This window comes from Anser cygnoides, chromosome 2 (genome assembly GCF_040182565.1).
Source record: "Anser cygnoides isolate HZ-2024a breed goose chromosome 2, Taihu_goose_T2T_genome, whole genome shotgun sequence".
Classification (NCBI taxonomy): domain Eukaryota; kingdom Metazoa; phylum Chordata; class Aves; order Anseriformes; family Anatidae; genus Anser; species Anser cygnoides.
In genome coordinates this window covers 113985262-113997672 of record NC_089874.1, presented here as the reverse complement: position 1 = coordinate 113997672, position 12411 = coordinate 113985262, and the positions used below count along the sequence as shown (strand labels likewise).

Here is a 12411-nt window from a genome sequence, read left to right as displayed (position 1 = left end):
ATATATTTTTCAAGAATGTGGAATTCAGGAGGATAGTTTTCTCCAGTTTAATAACCAAAGATACCACAACACATATAAATAAACAAACTGGGAAGTGAGAATCGTAGTTTTAACCTGGTAACGACCCACAATGCAAACATTTCTAAATGCATTTCTCTCTTCTCTTCTCAGTGCAGATATTTAAAAGCATTAGCCTCTGTCATTCTGTTGTCCGCACCCAGTTCTACATGCAGGCCCAGAAAGACTACATAGTATGTGTATAAATATACATACCCGACTTGGGTACAGTCTCGATATGGCAGCACTGAAAATATGCTACAGAAGGATCTTCTGCTGCTGATAAGGACTATTCTAAAATATAAAAGAAAATAAAAGAAATCAAAGACTAAAATTTAAAAATCCCACCACAATAAGCAAAGCAACAGATGTCATTGTTGAGGAATTAATCATCACAAAAATTCCATCGCTGACAATTTTTCCTCCTTCTTTCATATTTCACGGTAAGGTATCGCTTAACTGAATCTTTACAGGAATGCTGAAGTCTGTGCCCTATACAGTAAATATACAGTACAGCCCATCCCCTGTACAGGCTTTCCAAGAAGAACATATTGAGTACATTTCACCTGGAATCCAGAACTGATGTTTTTCTAAAAGTCTTAGTGAGAGAGAGTCCACCAGGAGCATCAAGGAGCTGTTCTGATACCTCACCAAGTTGCCTGAAAGGAAGCTAACAAATCCAACAGCATCCCAGGTGATACACACCAACCACCAATCAACTGTGATGCACCCCACAACTCCGTGGCTGACTTTGAGGCTGCATTTATTGGGCAAAAATTTGCTGCTACTTGTCATGACCTCCCTCTGCTAAACCAAAAGACTCCACTGATTTTCAGCTTTCTGTTCCTGGAATTGACTGTTTCATGAATGAAGTCAAACTCTGCTATTACGACAAGCTTTCAGATCCTTCCACCATTTTCCAAGTTTCCTTGAGTCTTCTCCAACTCTTCCCCATCATCCTCCTTGGCCTCTGGGCATTACCACTGGACTCAGCAGCTGCACAGACGGCAGATGTTAATGTCATGTAAGCTTCAGTCTTACCTTTAAGATCAGTGTCTAACCTGGAAGACACTCACCAGCCTCTGTGCTCGGTAATCATACCACCCTCTTGGTTATGATGTTGCACTGACACTCGGGCATGACTGATCACGTAGCTCCTCACCCCTTCTCCTCCAGCACAATGTCTGTCTCAGTTATTAACTGTCAGGACTGGATCCCTCCTCCTGTAAAGGTGGCTTGCCTTCATTCATTACAGGCAGGTAGCTCAACATTTGGCTACATGCAAGTATGATTTGCCTGCACAGAGCTTATCTCAGAATACAGGCCGCTCTACCAGCAAACGCCTTGTGTTTTCAACCAGTCTCCAAATCTCTGCGTCATCTGCAGTAAGTCACCGAGTGGCATTAAATTGAATACCTTAAAGCAACCTGTCTGTTTTACATCTGCACTATAACCTTTCGCCATCAACCTCGGACATATCATCAAGTAACATCAGAACTACCTTGAGGTCAAGACCCACTTTCCATAAAACTACACGGACTTCCAACAGCAGCATAAATTCAAGTTTTAGGACACGCAGATGGGCAAGAAGCCAAGAGGAACTTGATCAAAATGTAAGATATACACTAGCAATAAATGCGTGATTATTTATAAATATACCATCTTTCCTCATTAGCTTCAGGACCCCAACAGTTGTACATTTGTACAACATACACTGAAAAAGACCCTTCTTTCCCCTAAAACTGGCCAACAGACTACATCCCCTCAAATTCCTCTAAGCTATGGTGATGGTAATTCATACCCTTCTAACCTGATTAGTGATATGATTTACCTGTGTTTCACCTTACTGAAAGTCTCCACCTGTGGTCCAGAGTGCTAGGACCTATTGCTAGGTTGGTTGTCGGGGCAATTTCACTTCCTTGCTCTGCTCTTCAGCACCGATTTTCCTGATGTTGTCTGCCACAGATCTCTGTGGTGAGGGGATTTCACCCACATTTTTCATCCTTTGTCCTATACTGGTCAAAGTTAGATGACAAACCCTAGCAACCTATTTTGTTCTTTGTTGTCTGAAAATCACCATATACATCTCTAAATCTTATACCCTTTACATTTTTTTAAAGCATTGTTTACTTATGGGACCAGCTTTGGAAAAGGCTTAGGTTCCCCAGAGAGCTGCTGCATGCAAGTATTGTCTCCTTGGAAAAATGCAGAATGATCAATTTTCCTTTTCCTGGATCATTCTATTATAGCGATTCTATTTTCTTCCTTAAAAGTACATTTCAAAGCAAAGCGGTATTTACCCTTTAATAGCGGTGGGTTTCTAATAATAAACATGTGTACAACATTAGGAAACTCTCCTGCAGCAGATACAGTACGATCTGAGTTCCATAACAGCCCTTACCTATGGCAAGTATCTCACATCTGATAAGATGGTCTCATGGTGCTGCAGTAAGTTGTAAAGCAGGGAGAATAATTTTGTCACATTTGAGAAAGGCAGGCCACAAGCAAAAAAACCTGGCATATGATTAATTTTGTGCTTGCCACTGTTTATTGCTGAATAGTTGCTACTCACAACAACTCGTTTGTTCACTGAAAGCCTCGTTTGCTGATGTATGCAACTTGGCACACATTTCAAGGTTGACATCAGAAAGCATCTTGGAATTCAGAGAACCACAGCACCCATCAGGCATATCCCCCATTCTCTCTGGCTGCTTCTGGAAATACAGCTCTTCCACTGATGCCCTACAACTCCCTAAAAAAAACCCTCTTGAAGAAAAACAAACTGGTGCTTTCTGTGTCTTCAAGTGGAAGTATCAATGGGAAGTCACCGGAGAAAACTAGCTGCGTGTATCAGAAGGAATCAGATCAGAAAGAAAACAGAAAGCATCAGCCCAGCCTCTATTTTTTTCAGATTTCTTTCCCTTGGGAATCAAACATTGCCCTTGTTTCCATGAAACAGGGGGCCCCAACTACATAAAGATCTTCAAGGCAGAGTGGGAGATGAGTGCACGGCCTCTCCTTGCAAGGGCCTCCAGAGCCAGGTTGCCACAAAACCTCCACTTGCAGAGCTACTGGAGGGAGGCTGGTGCAAAACAGACTTAGGAGCCGGCCTGGAAGAGACCCAGGGATGGCAGTGGTCAGAAGCTGATTACAGAGGGATAAAACAGCATTTTATTCAGAGATTAGAGAATAAGTGTGGAAACAAAAATATTCTGAGGGCTGACTATGGTTTGCTGGACCAGAAAATCCGGACACTTGTCATAAAGCATGCTTTGGAGAAGAAAGTGTGGAGGAAGCTGGCTGCTCTTCAGGAAAACAGAATTATTGTTTATGAGAGAAAAGCATTTTTCTGGATTTCAGCTCTTCATCAGTACCTACGATGCTGTGCAACTCCGATTGAGATATCTTGGATATCAAGCAGTTTGACTCAGAGTGCGTTTACGTGCCCCAATTGCCATTGTGTCATGTAGACATGTTTACAATTACTTCATGAAAAGGTTTTCACTCTCTATTTCTCTCATTTTACCAAAAAGTTGTACTAATTGCTACAGCTTAAAGGAACCATTACTTTGCAAGAGAGCTCTGACAACGCGCGACTGTCTGAGATTGTAAAAGCTCATCTTCCAATTTCTTTAATGAGGTATATACTACAAAACTACAAGAATTTACAGAGCACAAGGCGCTCAACAGAGTTAGTAATACGCCTGATTTGAAGAATAACATCTGTTTTCTTTAGCTTCTGTCTAGGTTTGATTGAGTTGCACCAAAACACTGTAATTGTGCAATGTGATATACATCATGTGTGCTGTATATATTCTGAATATTTCCTCGTATGTCATTGATAATGTTTGAGTAGCAAGACTTTGCTCCCCTGCAGGTAAGGATGAACACAAACTACAGATGCCATCTTGGTACCAGACATCATTCTACAGTGTCCCAAGTTTACGTTGGAGCATCTGAAACTGACTGAGAGTAATCATAAACAGTGAGGACACTCAAACAGTCAGCCTCTGAGTGTGCACGGGTGCGTTACCACAATTAAAAGGGCAGCAAGACCTTTCATAGCTTATGGGTTCTGCTTGGTTTTGGCACAGAATTATATTCTAACGAGAAATTGAGAAAGCAATGGCACGGAGTGGGAGAGGTGTATTGTTTTACTGCTATATAGGATGACTCCAGAAATGTTCGTGTCACATTCTCACTCTGGGTTGTTTGTTCAGCTGGCTCACGTTGCTATTTCGGTGGCCTGTTTCTGCTAGATAGGACGTCTTCTGCTTCACAGTTTATGGAAGAGACCACCAATAAACCTGCCGAGTAAAGTCACTAGGTCTCATAGGGTGAAACCACACACCAGTGGCTACATTTGCTAATTTGTATGATGGGTTGGCTTGTCTTTGTCTTTTAATGGGCAAATTTATTTTGTGTTATTTTACAAGATTGCTCTGATAGTGCAGTCTAGGAAACCTAATTTTCCCGTTCCTTTAATAAGCCACATCCTACAAATCTGAAGAAACTGGTTTAACCAGCGCACAAAACTATCAACAGGAAGCCTTACAAGGAATCACTGATATGCTGCGGTCTGCGTATAGGTGGTTTTTCTCAGTGCTCAAATACCTGAACTGTTATTTTAACCACAGCCCGTCCTGCCTTTTTGTAGGACTGCCGAAGGCTCTACCCAGAGTATCGCTGCTCAACACGTGCCACCTCCAGGGCTGAGAGGGGAAGAGCTCTCAGCACTACAGGACAGGGACATGTCACAGGTTAAGAGCCCCAAAAAGGGCAGTTAACAAAGGAAAATGAGCCCTGAGCTATCATCCATACCGCATTTTTCTTTGCTGTGAAACTTGGTCTCGAGCCAGTGAAACAACTTGGTCTCGTGCCAGTGAAACAATTACTGAAAGCACTAGCTATTTTGAAGCCTAGCTATTAAATTCTCCACTCAAAAATATACTAGTGTAGATGTTTTCAAAGCCGAGTTCCTCAAGTCAAGCCGCATGAAAGGCTGTCGTGCAGCGACAGAAGGGTTGCAGGTTTCAGAGCTCAGAGAGCCCAACTCAGCCTTCCTGCATGAACACACGTGAGCTGCTTGGGACGAGATCCTGGGCAAAGGGAAGGAGACCCATGAGGATTTCCTATCCATTGCAATACCTGTGGCTCCTCTGTGTCACAGGGAAGTGCGGAGGACACCAACATCAAAGGTCCAAAGGCACTCTGAACCTCTACTGACTTGAGGCTGAATGCATGAAGCACATTGAACTGAATTTCCAGGGGCCCCTTTCACACAGAATGCCAGCTAACTTCAGTGACTGCAACAGCATCCAGACCCCTTGGAAAAGCAGGGTACGTGCTCAGATTACTTACTGCTAGACTTAGCTGGCTTTAGGGAGACAGAAAGTATTGACTTTACATTTTATTTTTAGCTAATATCGCTGTGGTTCTTTGTCCATAGGATGAAAAGCATTTAACAAACTGTGTATCTTGTTCTTACTGTATCTGTGTTGCAGATAAAGGGATCTTTATTATGATTATGGAAATATTCTGGAAAACTGTGTCTGCTGATAAAGATAAGAAACTAGTTAAATAACAAAAGCTTAGGCTGTGTTTTCTGAGCTACAAAAATATTCTGTTATTATCAGACACCATGACTGACGTAACACAAATTAAGACAAAATGCCGCATATAACCCACAAATACATTTTTGCAACGGCTGGAGAAAATGAGCGATTCTGTAGATAGTTTACAAACCAAGTATTTCTTCATTTTTGACAGGTAATATTTCAAGTTTATGCATTTATTTTATATGCATATCTAAGAAATTACTCATTCTCTGTGAAATTTGCATAATACTTTATAAGTGTTTTTTTTTTCTGTAAGAAATTCCTAGAACGTACATATATTTATGCACAAACCAGGCTAAAATTAGAGCTGCTTTTTAGAGTTTGATTACACATGTACTCATTTTTTAGACAATAATCGTCTGCTAGTCAGACAATAGTCAAGTCAACAGTTCTGCACGTCTGTCTGCAACAAAAGCTGTTTCTAAAAAACTCTCATCTCCCAGAGCCACACTCTGCAGTATTTATGTTGATTACTACCTTTCACTGCATTCAATTGTACATGTGAGGATAAAGGCAAGGAAATTTTTCTTCTAGCCAAGTAACACCTCCCAGAATTCGATTCATAAAAACTGTGGTTCGACGTTATGTCACAATTTCTATTGATCTGGCTCCACATTTGATTAAAATCACAGACTACACCCACAAATCATTCCCCGGATTATGTATGTGGTTCTTGGCCACTACAGTTGTATGAGAACAGGTATGTGCAAGGGTCAGCTCTCAGCAGGACAGTTTAGTCTATATGAAACATGTTCAGGTAACCTATTTAGGTTTGGAAGGACAGGAATAATATCATAAGGCATAAGGGAAATAGTCTTGGGAAGGAAAAAAAAACCCACGACACAGAAGACAGATGTCTTTATAAGCAAGGAGGAGTTATTTTCTCTTCTGAGCTGGATGACACTGGAATAAGAACCTAGTTGGGTGATGGGAAGAAGACAGACACCGTGCCACTGCAGCAAGGGAAATCTTGGCTGCCTGCTGCTGCACAGGACCACTGGTGCCTGTGGCTGCAATCTGGGTACTGCACATCAGAGCTCCGGGTGCACATGTGGCCACAGCCACACCTCCCCATACATTTCGCGGTGCCCCCAAATACCCTTTCTGCCTATGTCTGCCCTGAAAAGAAGGATCCCACTTGCCACAACCATCCCCACCTGCGCATTTACAGCACTTTGCAGCTGGGAGGACACAATGGTGCGACCAGAATCTGTCACTTTTATAATTCATCTTGTAAGACTTGGGATAATCTTAATACCTTTCCCTCCAGCTGTTTTCTTGAGTCACTTGTCTGGTAAGCCTCCTTCAATAGGCAGCCCTGACAACCCAGCAAACTCTGTGCTTACCCTTGCACTCACTAATAGCTGTTGAAATATCATTCAGCCATTGCTAAACGTGTTGCAGGCAGGTTCAGCCATGTGCCCCTCTCACACTTAGCACCTGGCACTATCCTCAAAGAACTGTAACCAGATTATGCTTGGTTTGCTGACAGCACCGCTGATTCTCCTTTTCCACAGGTATCTGCATTATGGAGACACAGGTCTTAAAAATCTATCGGCTAGCACTGCCATTGACTCGTATTTCACTCCAGAAAGGAGCCTGCGCTTTCACAAACTACTTTAATGGCCTGTATCGACTATACATTTGGCAACAGGCGGTGCACGCTGCACTGTTTCAGGGGGACGCTGAACCTTCCCATACCCCGTGCCCCACGAGTTGCCTTTGCAGAAGCAGCCTTTGCAGGCACAGTACCTGCCGTTCCTGGTATCGTGTTGCCGCATGTTCTTGATAAAATGAACCTTCTTAAAGTTCTTTGGTCTGGGTGATCCTGAGAGAGTCCGACATCTGAAAAATAAATCAGTTGGGGGGAAAAAAAAAAAAAAAAGTGCTCAGTTCCCTGCTGTACAGCTGAGAAGTCTACACAAAGGCAGGAAGGAAAGACTAGACAAATGATTCAAGTCACCCTGTTTTAGGAATCAGCAAGAACAATGAAGACAATAAGTCTGGAAATGTGACAGCTCAAATAAAAAAAATATTTAAAATAATAATAAGAAAAGGCACCACCACCCCTCCCTTCACGCAGAAAAACACATAAAAAATCTCAGCAAAATAAAACTTCCTGTAATCTGTTGTGACAGCTTAGCCCAAGCTTTGGGAGGAAAAAAAAAAAAAAGTAAAACAAAACCTGGTACATCTTTCTGCATTTTTTTCTGCTCACACCAACACCCACACTTTTGTAACCTCCTTGGCTACTGATAAGGGAGCTACTGAGGAAAGTTCTTCCTTGTTTTAATTTTAGAAAGACTTAAAATCTCTCATTTACAAGGATAATTTGTATTTGCTTTTAACTCTAAATATCACTTTCCATGTTCCTGACAGCATACAGAACAACGGAAAATAAAATGAATTACCTCAGAGAAAAATTTCCCCTCAAAACATTAACGCTTAAATCTGTTTTACATGCGAACACACTTTTTAAAATTGCAATTAGAGAAAGAAATTGCCAGAGGAAGGAGCGATGAGACAAACAACACTCCCTCCCTCCTTCCAGCCTTGCTCTTTTTAATCAACTGAAACCACAACACACATTGTGAAAGCTTTCTCCGTTTCATCTCGTTGCTGTTTTGTTCCACGTCACAGAGCACAGGCACCAGAGATAACTCCCAAACTCGGTGCGCAGCCAGGGCTGCGGGACTGCAGGCGCTGCATCCTCCGTGGGACCGAAGGGAGAAGCAGCTTTCTCTGGTGCATGGCACCCCCTGAACCCATTTTTTCCCATCCTCTCCTACATGTAGACAGAGTTCAGTTGCTTCCTGACCTCTTGAGGTCCTTGTGTTGGACTGAAACCTCAGCCTACTGGTCCCAAGCACCAGGGGCTGCCTGTTGCTGTCCCCGGATGCCATCACCATGCCCTCCTCCCCGGCCAGATCCCCAAGGGGGGGAACCCCACCACTGTGCTATTTTTGCCTTCCCCTGCTATTAAAATCCCTGCAACTCCCTCACCCTATGGTTGCAATTAGGCTTGTTTCCTTCTTCGCAGGAAAATACCACCAAGAGAGTGGTTCTACCAACAACTCTGCAAATTAGCAAACAGAAATACTGCCTCGCAAGCCATACTTTGTTTATATCTTTTGCCAATTATATGTGTTTGAATCATTTATGAGAACACTTCATAACATGCTGGTAGGCATTCAACAGTAAGCTTTGTAAAAATAATCAAGTCTTGGTAACGGGCCAGTCGGTACAGCCTCTGCTATTAAGTCTTTGCTTCAAGGTGGGGAGAGACAGCCAATCTGCATGTGGATACACAAGGCCACAGGCTAAACACCAACACAAACCAGCTGAATGACAGGTCCCGGGATAAAGAGACATTCAAAATTAAGCTGCTGCCTAGCCGAACAGCTGACCTGGAAGCATACCACACACTGGTCAGATTACTGATCAGCCCGTTTCTGAACTGTTAAACAGTTGCTCCATTTTCCAGCACTCCAGAGGATTGCCTAGTGACTAATTACTGCAGTCCCCAGAGAAGCTGTGGCCTCCTGGATGCAGAAATAAAACCGCACGGAAGCTGATGATGTAACGTGGATGGGAGAGGATTTAGTAATGAAGTAGCAGTCACAAATCAACACATAGAGACAGTAATGTTGGCTGGTGAAATAGGATGTGTGTGCTGAGAGAAACAAACACCTTAAAAATCCATCAACAATAATAACGCTAAAAAATACTAACCTTAAAGGGCTTACTTTATTAAAGCAGCTGTACCTACATTTTCAAGGTGCTAAGTTAGGGACTGGTCATTCCTGTTAAGTGTCAGCTAGACTTCTCTATTCATAAAATATAAATACTGGCTTTCCAGTTAGTAACCTAAAGCCAGGAACCGTGTAATTCCCATCACCTACCACCTCACAGGGTGTGTGACATTTTAATACCTTTACCAATGTGAAGAACGTCTTAACGTGCACATTCAGCTGCTGCTCAGCACGTGCAGGGACAGCAAGCCTGTCCATGTATGTGCCTTACAGACCAATAACCAGACAGGGAGCAAATAAAATCACCTCCTTAGTGGGGCATTTTCCTCAATGTCCTCCAAAGTCTCCAGAGAAGATCGCTGGGAGATCAGCCGACGTCTGCGGAGAAAAAACACAAAACATCGCCACTGGTTAGAGTGCATAATGAAGTACTTGGAACTGCTATTTAGAAAGGTTCACAAACCACAGTTATCTATCTGAGCCATACGTCTGGGTTATTAACCAACTTTCATTATCTTCTTTTCTGCTTATCTTATTAAATCCATTTGATTCCAGTCAGAACCAAACTTATTTCATACACGCTTCTGTATCAAAACAGCAATTCAAACTCCACATTCCCAACAGGTCCTTCTCGTTAGTTTGGGCTTTCAAGTTTTCCTTTCTTTAAGGGTTTAATACCCACCTGCCAACAGTCCCTCACTTGCTGTACTACAGCTGGCAATATCTTAACTAGAGGTCTTTGACAAAATAACGCAGATATAGCTCCACAGAGACAGACTGCCATCCACACTGCTACAGGGAACACTTCTCATTTTCTCCATTCCTCCTTGCCCTTTTTACCAAAAAAATGCCACTCACTTCTCAGCCATGTCCAACTTTTACTATCTCATCACTTGTTAGGTGTTAGGATAGAGAACCTCTGTCTGAAGAGGAGCTCTGCTCATCCCTCTGAGAAGCACCGAGCAGTTTATTTGGGTTTTTAACCAGTTTTCTATGGTTGAGTCAGGTCCCTCCCAACCACCACTGAAATGAAGTTGTGAAGGAAATCTTATCACTTCCAGTTTTCTGATTGTCTTGGTGGGCAAGGAAGAAGCCCCAGCACAGGCTTGCTGAAGCAGCTGCTGCACACCTCCCAGCACCCCAACAGCAGCAGCAAACTGGGAGCTGCACCCAGAGCACCCCCAAACCACCATAAATTAGGAACAATGTGCACGATACAACCCACCCACAAGCCCTGTGTCTGGAAGGGTGCTCACTACTTTATTCCTGGGCTGTATTTTCACAATAAATTGTTTTAACTGATGCCAGCGTAAGCAGTTTCTAATCCTTCTTGCAATTTGCCAGCCCCTGCAGTTGCACTGCTTCAACTGCTCCTGCGGCCGTGCTGGAAATCAGATTACCAAAATGTTTTCGGTTCAAAATAACCCTGAGGTTCAGTGATTTAGTTTACTGCTAGGTCGAACACCAGATTTCTATCGCTAACCCCCCAGACAACACATTTCAGGACACTCTGAATGTGTACGCAGGTTTTCAAGTACTTAGCAAATCATTAAAAAAAAAATCAAACAATTTATAGAACAACTAAGTGTGAAGCATAATCCTATTAGGAAAATATGTAAACCTAAATCCCCTTGGGCTTTGTCTAACCTGGAATTTTAGAAGACCTGGTACAAGATAGGATATGCCTTCAAACTGCTAAGAAAATATAAAGAAGTCTGAATTTTAGGGTGTGCTGAACTTGCTGGCAAGTAAGAAGACAACGAACATCTGTCTCCTGTGCCCACGGGTGCTCCCTCTGCTCCATCCAGAGTCAGAGGACACGGAGAAGCTCTTCTGGAGAGAAATTCAGGTGAGGAGGAGTTCCCCCTCCGTTTTCACCTGCACTGGTCCAAAACCAGAAGTTGGACGTTTCAACCACCAGCACCACCGATGTGGCAAATGACAGCTGTTGCTTTTTAATACCTCTTTATACGCTGTCAGGTTAATAACACACTTGAATGATGGTACCCTCCCATCCTGTAGTGTTAGATATGCCAAAAGCATATTAAAACTTAGTGCGCTTGTTAGTCAAAAAGATAAAGAATGGTATAATCTTGCCACCTTCTTCCTATTATGTTTGTCAAGCTAGTAGCACAGTATTTCCCCTATCTGCTGTTAGATGCTTCACGGTACCTAACAACACGAGATGCACACCCCAGCCACCACAGCTCTCCTCTAAGCCTTCCCTTACCCAAAGACATGCCCCATCCTCATCTTCCCTGCCAGTCGCTTAGCGGAGACGGGTTTGCAGACTGCACTGCCTACATTTGCATCTGTTATCAAGGCAGGCGCATTAGTTGGCTGGCAGAAATGAATGCCACTCATTTCATCAACTCCGGGGCAGCTTTCGATGCCAGAAATGAAGAAGTATGGGTCACGCAGAAACCTAGGAGGACGTACACTGCAGTACTGAGAGCAGGGTTATCCAGCACAGCATCGAAGCCAGCCGCACACCGCCACATCTTTCACCTCTCCCCGGAGTTGCTGGTTTTCATCGGTTCGGCTCCTGGCACGGGCACAGGAGCACTGCTGAGGATCTGCAGCGCCTCTGCTTAAATCACTTCATACTGCCCGGGAACTTCGCCTCTTTTCACTGAAGAAGCTCAGCAGCAATGAAGTACGTGCAATTATTCCGCTTCTAAATCTTTACTTTGAGGCCTAATTAAGATGACCTAAATACCAGCGTTGATAAGCCTTCCACAGCTGGATCTTACACCAGGAATGCCAACTAATGAACTTACCCGCTGTGAGCTAACTCACACCCTGTGCCCCACACGTATGAAGAAAACTTGTGTTTAATGTTTAAATTCTTTTATCACATGTCTTTCTGCAGGCTAGTGGTCAGGACTTGTCTGTACAACTTTTAGAAGGGTTACTTTTCAAAAACTGATTAACCTGCTACATATAGCAGCTGGTGTATGCAGACTTGCACTGAAATAACCCAA

The 12411-nt window shown here is 43.1% G+C and overlaps 1 protein-coding gene across 2 annotated transcripts in view; it reads right to left on the bottom strand.

Annotated features, from left to right (window-relative positions):
• The window catches only part of CABLES1 (Cdk5 and Abl enzyme substrate 1), a 66186-nt gene that overhangs the window by 25194 nt on the left and 28581 nt on the right, over window positions 1–12411 (bottom strand). The window contains exons 2-4 of one of the 2 annotated variants that reach the window (XM_066992858.1): window positions 9734–9805; window positions 7428–7520; window positions 274–351 (exon numbers count right to left, since the gene is read on the bottom strand). In XM_066992858.1, coding sequence (XP_066848959.1) covers window positions 274–351; window positions 7428–7520; window positions 9734–9805 — 243 coding nt within the window. The remainder of the gene's footprint in view (window positions 1–273; window positions 352–7427; window positions 7521–9733; window positions 9806–12411) is intronic. The other variant, XM_066992859.1, reaches the window with a different exon arrangement.